The sequence below is a fragment of the Brachycentrus maculatus genome, unplaced genomic scaffold, assembly GCF_059751285.1.
Source record: "Brachycentrus maculatus isolate JH-2025_06_01 unplaced genomic scaffold, ASM5975128v1 h1tg000201l, whole genome shotgun sequence".
Taxonomy (NCBI): Eukaryota; Metazoa; Arthropoda; class Insecta; order Trichoptera; family Brachycentridae; genus Brachycentrus; species Brachycentrus maculatus.
This window is the reverse complement of record NW_028280952.1, coordinates 645,078-661,086: the sequence shown is the minus strand read 5'-3', so window position 1 is coordinate 661,086 and position 16,009 is coordinate 645,078. Positions and strand designations below refer to the sequence as shown.

Below are 16,009 nucleotides of genomic sequence, written 5' to 3'. Positions count from 1 at the left end.
CTATAAAGGCATTCGATAAAATGTGCGGTGAGTTACGGGGGGAGGAGGGGGCGCCTCCATCTCGCTCGTCTATATATTCATGCCGCGGCTGGCGGCACCTACTCCCATTGTCTGCCCGGTAATGCGAGCGGTCCCGTTTGTCTTTTTGATGCGCTTGTGCGAGATGTTTTGTTGTCGTTTTATCTCGGGGAATCCCTTCGCGTCGTGGGAACTATGGTATTTAGATGTAAACAAAGCGAACCCGTTTTTTAGATTCCGGGACTCGGGATCGCGTAACTTTCGCGGGCGCCTACTCACCCTCGCGCATGTGTCGCTCGTTTCATTCAACTCGTTCTCCCTTATTATGTATGTACAAACTGCCGAGATTCCCGAATTATTGTTTGGGTTATCGAGGAATCCCCGTCGTATTTCGTATGTCACGTAGGACTTGTACAGGTTGGCAAGTGCGAACACTTGACCATTTATCTATCACACGCAAAGTTGCAGTGTTGAATCGATGATTTGCGTAGAAATGGCGATTTCCGAGCTAGCGTAGAGTAGCGGGTAGCGGGTAGCGGGTTACGATCGACGATTAAACGAGCGTGCCGATGATTGATGACTCGCTAATTGTTTACTTCCCGAAAGTTGATGTTCCGAACAGCTGACTGTGGGCGTAGCGCGTAACACCGTCCGATTTCCGTGTCCGCCTGGACCGTCTTGAGGAAGGTCGGGGAACTCGGATATTATTATTTGTTCCGCCGAATTTACTCGCTTTTATTTCTAACCCATCGACTATTGCTGTATGTGCGGCTTGTCGCTGATTGCGTCACAAGTCTCATTGTTTCGGACGTGCACCACACGACGGTGTAGTTAGTTCCGCTGATAGGAACGCATAAAGCGCGCAGGAGCGTATTAAGAAAAGCCAATCAAATTTTTCATTTATACATTAAAAAACGTAAAATTTGTTAAAAAAGATGTATTTTTTATATCACCGAGAGTTTTTGTTTGTTGCAGTTTTGGGGAAAGAAGTCATCAATAATCCCAGAAATGTCTTTTTCGTTATCCGTTTCAATTATAGTTCCAATCGCTGCGGCGATATACAGAACTGCTACATCAGGAATATTCTTCCGGCTCATATCCACACCCGAGTGGTGCAACCGTGTTGTTCAGCACTCCGGATTGTTGAATATATGAGTGGAATATCTTTTTTTGGGATTCAGATGACGCAAGCAAAGGAGCTTATGGTGCGGGACATTACTGGTATAAAGGAAATTAAACTACAGGAGAGAAAAAGAATACTGGCTCGGCCACTCGGGGTTGGATACTCGTACTCGCTCGTGTAAGCTGTACGAACACTGCTAGTATGCAGGTACTACGAGTGCTAGAAAGCTAGACCCAGGGTAATATTTAGAATTACCGCGAAGCTCGCGACGATGCCATTACGCCACACAGTTGGACGGTGTCCTCGAGATAGTAAGCCGAAGAAGTCGACCACATACCATTACCATATTCACGAGCCACGTGTCGTGGAGCCAGCGAAAATGTTAGTACGCACATATCTAATCAATTACACATATTCCATTGTAACTTACCGCGCTCCTTGCCTCCTCTCGTTATATGATTAATCAAGTTGTAAGCGTCACAATCTGTATTCCATTCAATTATTTACTAACTACGCCAAACTGGGACTATATTCCAAGAACGAGCGTGCCTCCCCCACCCTGCCCCATCTCATTGTCATTTCTATCAAACATCCCATCCTGAAATTATTTTATTTTCATATTATTTTTTGACATCTCATCAAAGATGAAGAAGAATATTTTGTTTACGTTTATTCTCTTTATTATTACTTTTTATTCAAATCAGTTCGCGTATGATTCGCTAAGATCACTTTTTATATAATCAAAAATTGTGCCACGGCGCTTGTCGTAGCAGGTATGATATCTAAAATTATATCAGAATTGTTCAAATAAAAAAAGTGAATTTTGGTACTTATGGTGTAGGCAACTCCAATCGTGTAATAAATGAAAAGTTTTGTAGCTCTGCCTAGTGCTGGTAAAATGATCGGAATACCTAAGCGCCCCTAGCTGTTCCGCCGCCATCGATCAGCCTGATTTTGGAAAGTGATCGATTCGGATGATGATGTCCGGCGGGATGTCTCTTTCAAAAGAAACATTCATAATGATGTTATATTTCTTACGTACAGTTTCCATATAAAATACAGCCTTCGCCTTAATCGCGCTCGCAATAAAATACCAGCACCGAGCGAAAAACAAACTCCGGCGAGCAGCGGGCAACGCGCGAACGGCCGGGTACCAGTCTCTACTCGGCTCCGAGCAGAAAGGGCGCGCCGCCCAGTTAGGGGTGGTCGCGGCCGCGCGGGTCCTTTCGGCGCGCGCCCGCATATTGCCAGCCGTTCGAGCGCGCTGCGGCCGAGGCAGAGATAATGGATATAAAACAGTACGGCCGCCCCTCGCTGGGGTAACATGGACTCGCCCGCCGGCTAACCTCGCCGAGGCCGGGGCTCGCGAGGTGGCCGCCGCCGTACAGCGGCACGGAGCCGCCGGTTATCGCGCGCGTTCGAATTCGAATAATTTTTGCCGCGCTGTTGTTTACCGACCGAAAGCGGCCGTTCCAATTTTATTATTCGGATCGATTGCATCGTTATTACGGTTCGAGAGAGCGTTAATAATGCATAAATACGTACACAAATAAATATATTAGAAATAGTTTTAATAATGACACATTTAATTGCCGTTGTTTACAACCGCTGGTCTATTTTTGACAGGATCACCGAGATAATCCGTTTATCAGTATTAGTGCGTTATCAGCGAGGCGAGGGAGACGGATGCACGAGGCGCCGGATGCGGTCGGAGTGGGTAATAGGGGAATGCTAATGTTTGTTACTGAAGATTCGGAATTCCTCAACTCTATTCACACGTGGACATTTATTGTTACTGTGGGCTTACCTCACCAACACCATTACATCTCGTTCTAACCCACTTATTATTCTAGTGGGATCACTTCTTTATTCAATTCATTGGCAATTTGCAAAGCGTGTGTGAGTTTTGCCGTATTTTAATTGTTTGTGATATTTCTCGGCGTTTAATCTTTCCGTTTTTTTTATATTTTTCCTTCACTTTCGTTTTTTAATGATTATTTAGCTTACGTATTTTGTTAAAATATGATGCCAATCTTATGAACGAATGTATAAATTTAAAAGAAAACACTACCATTTATTTTATTTATTGTTTCGGCATTAACTTTGTGGTAAGACATGTTACAATGATTAAAGAAAACACTTGTTTTTTACCACTCGAGTTTTATTATAGACTACATGTTTCAGAAGTTAAACTTCCATCATTCAGGTCTGTATAATAACTATTATTATACTAGTTATTATACAGACCTGAATGATGGAAGTTTAACTTCTGAAACATGTAGTCTATAATAAAACTCAAGTGGTAAAAAACAAGTGTTTTCTTTAATCATTACTTTACCATTTAATTAAACTGAATATAAATATTTTATATTTGACCCGAAGATGGAAGCGTCTGTAGCTTCCAAAACTAGTCGTTAAAATAAAATAAATATAACTCAAGTGGTAATAAACAAATGATTTCTGTTAAATTTCATCATGTCTTACCAAAAAGTGAATGCCGAAACAATAAATAAAATACGAATGCATACATTAAAAATGCGTTTCATAATTCCCAAAAGAACTGTATTTCCTTCATTTGAGGCAGGATACATAAATTGAATATTTCAATCTCAAAAATCTGTGCGTTGGGTTTTCGGACAGTGCCTTATGCATACCTGCGGTAGCCTGGCCCTTATTTAGAGGTATGATATTCGATTTAGAGGTAAAAATTGAAATTATGATTATGATAAATAAATAAAAACAAATTTATGAGGAGAATGTGGTTGGTAATAGAAGCAGAGGAAGACAGAGTAAATCTTGGCATAATCAAGTATTTCAAATACTGGAAAGTGGTCAGAGATCAGGATTCGGAATAATCGGCGTGTGTGTATGAGGAGACGCATGAATGTGGATGAGGCGAAGATTGTTTGCAAAAACAGATTGGTACGGCGTTCTCTTCTCCTAAAAATATACCTACTAAAAAAATCCACGCATGTCCTTGAACACGACAATTGATGTATTCCATGAACAATGTCCCAATAAAATTCTTTAGAATAAGAGTTTTCCTGCTTCCTGCGGGAGCGACTAGACGCAGTCCAGTGGAAGGATGTGTGAAACAGAGTCTCGGATGTCATCAACTATGGAAACATAACCTCAACCTGATACAAACCATCACGAGCGTTCGCTTATATTGTCATCCCGAGAGTCGCTGTTCTGCTTGCACTTCGCACCGTCACGTCACGTGATGTCAGGCTTGCATGCGCAACTCGTGTCTGCCGTACCTACTACGTATATTATGCGGTTCGTTTATTTGTCGTGTGAGATTGCACATGTGCACCGTGCGCCGCGCGCCGCCAGACAGACTAGTATGTATTTTATCTATTTTCTAGTATGTAAAATATTAACTAATAAAGATTTCGGCTAATTACTTCCATCGAGTGCGACTGGATAATACACGTCCTCAATGTAGTATTTTACGAAAATGACACTTAATAAAGCATCCAAATTGATTATATCTATTAGTCTCCGTCCTTGATTCGAAACGTAAATAGTGTCCTAAAACTAAGTCCTATCGGAGAAATTTGTCCTGGAGTCCGGACTGAAGCATGGAGTTGGCAAAATAAAGATGAAAGTATACTGAATGCAGTCGAAATTACTGCAAAACGATGTATGTTAGATGTTCGAATGGTGATGTAAGGGAAGAATGGTGATATAAGCATTATCAATAAAATTGAGAAAGGTGTGCTAAGATGGTTTGGGTGTGTGAATCCAAGGAGTGGAGAAAGAACAGTTAAACAAATTTATGAGGCAAGAGGAGAAGACCATGGAAAACTTGGTACGATCGAGTATTTCGAATATTTGGGAGTGGTCAGGTTAGGGAGTCAGAAGTGTGAATGATGAAGAGGCAGATTGGTGTGGCCTTCTGTTCTCTCTGCCTGCCTCCGACGGTTGGCTCGTTAGTTGAAGCGGTCGGGAATGCAGGGGCCAAACGCCGACCGGATTAATAGTTGTTGCATAAGGCCGACGGCGGTGCCGTCTGATCTCGCCTGGGTCAAGGTATCGCCCGCTGCTGCGCGCAGTGCCAACTTGTACTTGCAACGTATTATGCAAATTACATCTCATTGTTTTCCGATATTAATCATTCACTTTAGTGCGAAATTGACTTAGTATAATGTGGCATTTCCGTTTTTAGCTGGTAACTCGCTATAATTTCAGGTCAGGTGTAATGTCAGTCGGCGTGTTATTTAACAGTATCTTTAGTTTGTTCTTTTCACGATGATTGCCAACCGTCCAAACCAAATGTCATAATGATGTCCAATTTACTAATATCATTATTTCAACGTCCTGTAAGCAGGTACTTCACACATGCGCATATTTTATTTTATTTGGGAATTTAACGGAACAATTTACATCGAGTTATAATACACATAGCATATACGAGTATTGCGAAACAAGTACTCGTACCGTTCCGATTACAGAATACCTGGAAGAGGGACGGGTGGACGGATGGGATGAGAAGGGGAGAAGGGGAGAAGGGGAGAAGGGGAGAAGGGTTCAAGATCAAAGCTCGAGTCAAAGACAAATTGCACGGAACGAGGGATGCATCGCGATATCAATGTCGACTTACAACGTTAATGATCTCAACGCTGACAATGTCGAGTTGAACATACCAAATCCCTATATTCATCGTTAACCTATTTTGTAGGAACGTTGTATAGAGTTTGTTATACTCATAGGAAGCGCTAAGGTGTCAGTTGCCTGGTGATTCGACTGGGAACTCTGAAACATATACCTACTTTCCAGCAATTCTGGCGAGTTGAGCAATATACAAAATAAGATCAGATATGTTATTTTCTACGATCTTACAGAGAGTTCATTTTAAAGAAGATCGCAGTCTATCTGAGTGTGGTCTACAGAAGTGTTTAGTCAAGGTACGTTATAATTTAACTGGTTATTGAACCGTTTCATTGTTTAGAACGCTTTACCGAGTAAATAGCGTAGATTTACACGCGAATCTCATGTCGGGTAAGGTCGGATTGGCTCTCGGTGGCAGAGGTGTGTCGATGCGTCCACCATCGCGGATAATTAGCGGAGTCCTCTGCCGCCACGTGCACGGTAGGTAGGTAGGTAATCCGACGTAACGATCCGCGTCACCGGTCGGGTGACCTTCACGGCGGGTGTGGGTCGATGACATTATTCATTTTAATAATAACGATAGGTGTTATCTACCGGTGACGCCTCGGCGTCTGGCATCCACACCTACCTACCGGCGATATGTCGTGTTTACTTACTCCGAATAAGTCATTCATCTAGGCCGGAATTATCCGAGCTTACACCGGCACGGCGCGTACATGGCATCCTTCCTGCCCTCGACCAATTATTGTCATCATATCGTCTAGCGAATTGCCAATGCTCACTACCAAATGTGCTAAAAACCACGACTGATTCGAGATTTACGTCGCTTTACGTGTGACCTTTGTTTTATTAGAGTTTATGTCGGCTGTCAAAACGTAAAGTTGTGCCATGCTAAATCGTAAAATACGTTTAACCCTAATCGTTGTTTCGATAATAGTATTAACAATTTATCGAGTGAAATATCCTCCAGAGAGATTAATGTGTCGCGTTTGTTTGTTCCAGGAGTTGACAGGACAGAACAGCAATGATTCCAGCAGCGGCGGCGGGGGAGGGGGCAGTAGAGAGGGGCTCCTGAGGCCTTCGCCCAGCCCTACCGGCTCCACCGGCTCGAGGTCCATGTCACCGGCTGTCGGTGAGTAGCGCTCCTTCCCATTATTCCGAATAGCACTTCCTTCGCCAAATAGCGTCGCGTCTACGGCTACAGCTGCAGCCTTCCGGACTGTCGCTGCGGACGAGCGACGTAATGTAGTATTCGGTGTCCCTAGAGTGTGTAGTGTACGTAATTACGTGTCGTATGTGGGGAACCACTAGTCGACGGGTCGGCTCACGGCAGACGCGTCTAGGATGCTGTTAAACCAGACGGGATTCCCCGGCATTGACCCATATTTCTGTGTGCAAAACCACCGGCAGGGGGGGTGGGTGCCTGCCTTTCAAAGGGTAGTTTTTATTTTTTCCCCTCTCCGGTTTTGTGTGTGAATGGGAAATCGGCGGCGGTCCGGGGGGCGCGGGGGGGCTTCCGATTGTCGGTCGGCCGAGTGCGCCCGCCGGGGGGGTGCGCCCGCCCTCCCCGGCTCCGGGAGATTGTCTTCCGTGACGCGAGTCCCGCACCGACACTACATCTCGGCCAGGTGCCGACCACTTTCTTTACAACCATTCAGATTTTATTGCGAGCGGCTCATCTCACCTCTGACCCACTCGCAAACTAGTTAGTCTCTCGCAATACGCTCCTCAATAACAACAAAGTAGTTCTTATTAAACCTATGTTAAAATTAGATTGGTTTTTTATTGACATTCCCGATCGAATGCCACTTCAGTATAATATTTTACCACGCGATATTTACCCTTAATACTAGCCAAGGAAAAAACATTTTACTCAAATTAGTATGTACATACATGTAGTTAAATAATACATAGATTGTGTGCAGCGTGCGTGATTTGATTCCGGAACAGTTAGAAAAGTAAGCAACGAGAGTTTTATCGCGAAAGTGAAATTGAATCTCGTTTTGACGCGTGTATTAAATTGTGATTATCAACTTGCGCTGCTTTACAAGTGGAAATATAATACGTTTAAAATAAGTGGGATGTTCAAAGTCTTTCGTTTCAAGCTGTACACAAGTCCGAATAGATATCGCATGCATATATTTTGACTTTTTATATTTTTTTTATACATATTATCGTCTTGGAAGAGAGGGAACAAAGTGAATGCTGGGAACAAAGTGAACGGTGCACTGAAATCAGTTATAGCAAATAAAAACCTATCAGCGGAAGCTAAACTGGCAGTGCACAACGGAGTCCTGGTTCCAACTCTAATGTATGGAAGTGAAACATGGAGTTGGCAAAAGAAGGATGAAAGTAGACTGAATGCAGTCGAAATGCGATCTCTCAGAAGAATGTGTAACAAAACGATGTATGATAGATGTGCGAATAGTGAAATAAGGAAGGAATGCAAAGCTGAGATAAGCATTATCGATAAAATTAAGAAAGGTGTGTTGAGATGGTTTGGACATGTAGAACGAATGAATGAGGAAAGAACGGTAAAACAAATTTATGAGGCGAATGTTAGCGGGAAAAGAAGCAGAGGAAGACCGAGAAAAACATGGCACGATCAGGTATGCCAAATACTTGAAAGTGGTCAGGTTAGGAGTCGTAACAATCGGCGGGTATGTATGAGGAGATGCATGAACGTGGAAGAGGCGAAGAATGTTTGCAAGGACAGAGTGGTGTGGCGCTCTATTCTCTCTGCCTACCCCTGCGGGGAAGCGGCGTGATGGTTAGTTAGTTAGTTTATATTATCGTCTTAGCTCGTGAAACTTTCAAATGTACTCAAACACAATTTTGAAGACATTTACAAATCATATCATCGAATCATTACATATACAAGTAATGCTGGATTTTAAACTGAAAAAATAACAGTTTTTTCCCAAGTATGTGAAATACTTGGAAAGAATCTCACGCACTCGTTCACTAAATGAACTAATTACTTAACATGCGAATCTCGACAAGATAGCGGACTGAAATTTGTTGGAACAGTTTCTCTCGTATGTCACGTGGAATATGTATATACAACTTTCCAAACATGCATGATAACACAGTGTATGAAGCAGTCACTTAAACCTGCCTATCACAAATGAACCCTGTAAATACCCAGACCTATTCCCATCTCGATAACTTCCGAATTCCATATCGAGATATCATTAAATATACAAAATATGTTTGAATTCGACGGTCTAATCACAAGCTGGTCATATGCAAACCTAGGCATTTATAATGAATACGATAATTCGCGTCTTTATTTGAAATAAAGCTCAATTAGTGAAGCTGTGACCCACTTTATTTGAATCAGATCGCGATATTAAATAGGGTCCGCCATCTAAAGTTTTTTTTTTCAACTAGTGCTTATTTCGTGAATGGTAACACTTAGCTCATGTCTGATTTGACAGATAATTAGTTTTATCCTTCCGCTGAGCGAATATGGTTGTGTATACGCTTGAACAACGCTGGGAAATATTGCGACATTCGACTTACAGAAGATGCCGATTTTGCCAAAAAAATCATCTTTTCGGATGAAGCTCATTTTGATCTTGGCGGGTATGTAAACAAGCAAAATTGTCGTATTTGGGGCACAGAAAACCCGCACGCATACATTGAAAAGCCGGTACACCCAAAACGAGTCACTGTTTGGTGCGGATTTTGGTCCAGAGGCATAATTGGGCCATTTTTCTTTGAAAATGAGCAAGGAGTGGCCGTTAGTCAATGGCGATCGTTATCGGGCCATGTTGAACGGATTTTTGTTCACAAAAATTGAAGAGGAGGATATTGGCAACATTTGGTTTCAACAGGACGGCGCTACGTGCCACACAGCCGAAGCTACACTCGATGTTTTGCGCCCCATTTTCAAAAAAAAATGTTATTTGGCGGACCCTATTGTATGTACAACGTACCTCATGTCCATTTATTGGTGAGAATCAGTCACGCGTATTATGTGACGGTGGAAACTTGGAATCCATGTATACAACAATAATACTGTTTTGATATTGAATAGCGTTAAGTTCCCCGTGTTTGCCTCTGCTCGGAGATGTTTTTATCGCTGCGATTTGTGGCGCTCCGCGGAGCAAACATGTTTTTGTCGAGCGCGGAGCGTAGAGCTGATTCTACCGGAAACTGGTGCATTCTAGGATAATGACACACAACACTGCTTGTCAGTCGGCGTACTTCGTAATCGTACAAGCCTTTATGCAAAATTATAACACCAATATTCGTCCGACGTTTCAAGTTTCAGTTCTTTTTTCCGTGAAATTAGACGAATTATGTACGTATATATTTGAAAGATGAAAATTATCGGCGGAATAAAATAAATTCCTATTATGATAAATTGACGCCTTATTTCGACAACTCATTTGAAACTTTTCCTTTATATTATGACATTGGACATTGCCACCCAGAGGCAGTTTGAAAAATACTTATTTTACGCAAGCCGAAAAAGGAGTTAAATGTCGTTTACGTTGAATCGAACGTTTATACTGTACTGTTATATTTGGCGGGTTTTCTGCCGTCGCGTTTCGTATGCTTCAAGTTGTATAGCTCCGCAAGGAACAGCTGTTATAGCACACACTCGTGAATGAGTTCCCGACCATTATACATTGTAATCATCCTCCCCGGGTGTGGGGATGTGGGGGTGTGGGCGACCCTCCCCTCCGGACACTGTTCCACTGGGTTAAACCCCACCATCTTACTCCTTTTGTACTCGCAGTCCTTGTGGCTGTCCCATTTCTATTATGTATACGGGTACTTGCGAGTTCGTCGACACAGGTGCCGCACTCTCCTCGGGCAAGCGGATTAGCAAATTCCTCTCCTCGAATGCATATACATTCATGCTGTAGCAGTTTCTGTCGGTGACCAAAGTTGGAGTAAATATACCTCAAAATAATTTCACCCGAGTTATCGTAGAAAGGTACCCAAAAATCGCGATGTCGATAAATGCCAATGCCAATCGATTTAGGACGGTCTATTTTGTCACGTTATTTCTCTACGTATTTTAGATTTGTTGACAACGTTCGTTACTTACAAAATAGTGAATTAAAATCAGGATATATATGTATAGTCCGCCTCCATAGTGTAGTGGTTAGCGCGCTAGGCTACCATGCTGCAGGTCCCGGGTTCGATTCCCAAGAGGGTCAAAATAAATATTAGTGATTTTTCAGTCTAATATTTATTTAATATGACACTGGACTGGTACCTGAAGCGGAAGGCTGATTACCTTTCCTTCGTGAATTTAACGATCAAGATAACACTGGTTCTATATGATGCACCATAAGAGTGCGGACAAGGGTTAGAAGAAGATAATATATAGTTCAGTCCGTCTCCATAGTGTCTCCGTCTAGTGGCTTGTGCACTACCACGAATAGGTTTTCACTCGTCTGGCTATATCTTCTTCTTTGTCAACCGTCTCTCCACTGGATGAAGGCCTTTTCAATTTTTTTTCCAGACCTCTTTTGTTTGGGCTTTTTCAATCCACTTTTCTGCCCACCTTTTCTGGGGGGCGGCCTTTTCCTCTTTTCGTGTCCCGTGGTGTCCACCGCACGACCCGGGCGCCCATCTGCCCATTCATTCGGCTGTATACTTTGGATTAATAACCATGCTGCGAAAAAATCTTTTCCGTTTAATTTCTTTACGTGCCAATGGCTTTCCTTCGCCGCGCGTCAGGCGAGGACCGGGGATTTCGTCGAGTCGAGTCCCGGCTGGTTTTCTTTCTTGATATTAAAGACGATGCTTATAAATGTCCCTTGCAGCATCAGAAAGTTTCTCTAGTCGTCCGTTTCTTTCTAAATTCTCTACATCAGTACATATATTTTTTCATTTTTCAGATTATGAGAACCAACAGATTTCTCCTTTTGCTCAAAAATGTAATCCTTGCTGACGAATAATATTTTTATAACGACCTATTAGGTCGATTTACGTAATTTTTATTAGAAGAATGCTAAATTAATCTTTTAAATTAAATTTCGCCAACTAAGTCCAAAATATTTTTTTTTCAAAATGCTCACGGAATTAAATAATTAACTAGTTATGTCACATAAACTTCTGACCCCTTCAGGTAAAGGAAGCGATAACACCGTTTTAGAATAAATATGATACGAGTCTTGCAATTTTGTGGACTAACTTGCAACAAATAACCCAGCTACTTAATAAAGTACTTTGAACTACAGCCCATAATATAATTAAGGACCTTTAGCAGCAGTAGTAGTAGTAGTAGTATGTATATAGTAGCAGTAGTGGTATAGTGGTAGCGGTAGCGGTAGAGCAGCCCGAGTTGATATTGGGGTTATCATTCCAGGGCAACAAAACATTCCCATGCCTCCGCGGCCGTCCAGTAGTAGCCAGTCGGAGGGCGGCGGCGGCGGCGGGGGCGGCGCGGGGCCCCCGGGCGCCGCGCGCGCCGGGCCGGGCGCCTCGCCGGGCCCGGCGCCCCCGCTGCAGCAGGCGCCCTACCCCCCGCCCCCGCAGCCCCCCTACAAGATGCCGCCGCACCACCAGCCCTATCCGCCGCCGCAGCACCAGTACCCCCAAGGTACTCCACCTATCCGCGCGTCCGCGCCGCGACGGAACGGAAATACGCGCTTTTACATATAATTATCTATCCTCGCGGCGAGTATAACGACGTTTATACAACTGTTTTTTTTCCAATCAAAGTAATGGGAAATTATTTCAATCACCTAATTATCAGTACAAAATACGGTCCCCTTAACATTTTATTCTAGCTGATACAAGATCGCGGATTACTCCTAAAAAAATTTCAATCTGGCAACTTCTCCTCCGAAAGCAATATTTTATTTATTTCTTCAATTATTTAAATATAACTACAATCATTACGAATAAAAAATACAATAATCAGGATTAATCCCGATTGGTGTTAAATATCAGATAAGTCTGTTCTCTCAAGTTTAGCAGGCCCTCTATGCAACTTTAGGCGGTATTTAGATCAAAATAGATCGGCCCTTCGGACCTCTTTTAAATTTACTTATCCATAGATGTCGATAATCTTATTGAGAGTTGTGTGTATACAATTAGTTGCATCGGTTGCAGCTATGACCGCTCGTGTTTAGATTTATTTATTGTTATTACGTTATATATTCTAAAATGATAAAGCTAAACGCATTTCAACTATGCATTTTTTTATTGATTTTTATTAATAAAAAAATATAAACTGTTCTTTCGAAAGTGGGAGTGAAAAGAATGAATTAAATTGATTAATGTTGAATTTTCAGGAAATTCTTATCGGCCGCACCCCAACGCGGGGTACGGCGGCGCGGGCGCGGGCGCCGGGCAGTACGGCGCGCCCGGGCGGCCCGGGGGGCCCGGCCCCGGGGGCCCCGGTCCCGGCCCCGGGCCCGGGCCCGGCGCGCAGCCGCCCTACCCGGGCTACGGCGCGCCGGGCGGGCCGGGCGGGCCGGGCGCGCCGGGCGCCACGTGGGGCGCGCGCGGGCCGCCGCCGCCGCACTACCTCAAGCAGCACCTGCAGCAGCGCATGGGCCCGCCGCCGCCGCACGCCATGGGCCCGCCCGGTGACCCGCACCAAGACAATGGCCCGCCCGCCACGGCGCTCGTCACCACGGGGCCCGACGGGGCGCCGCTGGACGACGGCTCCCAGCAGAGTACCCTTTCAAACGCATCAGCAGGTAACCGTTCTCCCTACACCAGTCTATCCACACCCACGCGGGGTATCGCATAGAATGGAGTGTTGACTCGAGAGTGGAATATGTTTGACGGGATACAGATGACATATGTGAAGGAGTTTAGGGGAAGTAGATGAGGTAGGAAAAGGAGAAAAGCGGCAGTGGCTAGAACACTCTGGAAGAGTACAATAATATCCTGTAACGTTTGGGAGGATCGACATTACTTATATCGTCGTCGTCCTATACACATCAAGAGCATACTGCAAATAAAGCAATCGCTAAATAATTTTTTGTGATGAGTTATCACTAAATATTTTTTTTAAAGGATCAGTACATATGTAAATACTAAATATTGAATTAGTTCATAAAAAAAATCAAAATTCACTGTTTTTAACCATTTCAATGAGCTTATGTGGAAATAACTGCTTATGCGCTCGGTTAGTGCATTTGGCTTTTGCAGTATACGATGCCTCCGGGTTTGGTTCTTGACGGTTTAAAAATGAATCTTTTGAAATTTTTCACTCTTAATATTTATTCAATATCTTACTCTGGACTGGCACTTGAAGAAGCGCAGAACCGATAACCTCAACTTCGTGTTTATTAATGATTGCATCAAACTAATGGAGCTCGCGAACCATCATTGCTTGTGATGTCATCGATCAGCGTGTGTAAGAAAAAGAATCCTACTAAGGTGAAATAGTTCACGAAAAAAACTAATTGCCAAACAAGATAGTCGAAATTTACATACGGGGCTAACTTGTACTGTTATGTCTTGTTCCAGCATCGGGCGAAGAGGGCAGCGGAGGAGGTGGCGGAGGAGGGGGCAGGTCGGGAGGCCGCACAGGCCCGGGGGGCGCACCCTCCCCGGGCGCGGCGTCCCACGCGGGGGCGCACGAAGACTACGAGGCCAGTCCCTCCTGGCCACGCACCCCCTCTAGTCCTGTAAGCATACTACTATTTATTACTCCCAATATTCTATCAACTTCACAATATAGACATTTTATACGTGGTTACTTGTCAAACTATCTATAAAAACTATCTCTATCAACTTCACAATATAGACATTTTATACGTGGTTGACAAACTGTGCATTGGGTATCTAACTTTATATCTGTTAACCTTTAATCTAGCTGGCAGGTATATACCACCATATACCTGCCACTCTGCTTTTTTTTCCAACAATTAAGAATTTCTTGATTATTCCAAGATTTTGATTGTTTTGATTGTCCGCCTCCATAGTGTAATGGTCAGCACACTCGGCCATCGTACTGGAGGTCCCGGGTTCGATTCCCAGGGGAGGGGGTCAAATAAATAAAATTGATTTTTTCGCTCTAATACTTCAATATTACCATGGATTGGTACCTGAAGCGGATGCCTTTCCTTCATCATGTTTATGAACAAGATAACCCTGCGTTTATATGATACAGTGCCCTTTGCACCACCGGGTGCGGATAAGAGTTTGAAGAATCAAGAAGATGTCCAAGAGATGTTTATGAAATAATAGTATATTACTGTTTTTAAACAATAGGTAAATCAGAAATCAATGAGAACTTCCCGCATCATAAAAATGTGCTTTAAATTTTAGATATATTAAAAAAAATTACCTTGATCCCGCCCCATTATGCAAGTAAAACAGTTGCAATAATAATGAAAATGTTACATTTCATTCCCGAGAGGATTTAAAATTTTACAAAACACAAAACTATACGACGAGACTACTTTTTCACTGATCAATTCAATTGTTTTGCGTTTGCTTATTTCAAATAATGTTCCAAAATATTTTAGTTATTTGTTGCTGATAGTTCTTACCTGGCTGCATTTTTTAATACGATGGTAAAGTAGGAACCTTCCTTAAGATTTTTCTGAATTAAAAAAATATATTTTAAACTTTCTTAGTTGGTAAACATGCACTTATGTCAATACTATAAATAAATTTTGAATATTGTTGCGAAGAAAATGGCTTTGATTTGAGTAAATTTTACAATGGCATTGAATAATGCTCTTAGCTCTGTTTTATTTCCTTATTCAGAAGTAAATTTATTTATTATATCAATATTTGCCATTATCTTTTAGGAACATCCTTTAATATCTGCTTGCTGTTGTATTCATTTGTTTTTTTGTTTGTTCACATTTCAGGTATTTAATAGTCATGTACCACAAGAAAACTATAGGACCAAGGTTTGTATAGTTGTTCACTATCCTTTATATTATTAGTGGTATTCCACTGCCGTTTTAATAAATTTCGAATGACAAATATCTGAGAGCTAAATTTGCAACAATCTAAAACTTCATTGGATAAGTTTCAACAAAGTTTCTTACTAACCATTTAGGGAAAACACACTTTATGATGAATTTATGAACTGCTCCAATGTATAAACTTAATAAGATAGAATTAGTGCACCTAAATTCCAATTCTACGTTTTATTCCTGATTATAATTTCTACTGTTGTGGATAAAATTGTTTGGTCTTTAGATATTGATGTTTACTTTTATTTTAAACATTTTACAAATTCGACTGCTCAATTTAAAAAACAACAAGGGACAATTCATTCACTCCTTTCAAGAACGTCATAAATAAAAA

At 42.4% G+C, this 16,009-nt stretch overlaps 1 protein-coding gene across 1 annotated transcript in view; it reads left to right on the top strand.

The window, feature by feature from the left end:
* osa (trithorax group protein osa) overlaps positions 1–16,009 on the top strand; it is a 124,782-nt gene that overhangs the window by 87,312 nt on the left and 21,461 nt on the right. The window contains 7 exon segments of the mRNA XM_088263571.1: positions 6,758–6,887; positions 12,090–12,217; positions 12,219–12,323; positions 13,021–13,080; positions 13,218–13,431; positions 14,210–14,370; positions 15,565–15,606. Coding sequence (XP_088119697.1) covers positions 6,758–6,887; positions 12,090–12,217; positions 12,219–12,323; positions 13,021–13,080; positions 13,218–13,431; positions 14,210–14,370; positions 15,565–15,606 — 840 coding nt within the window.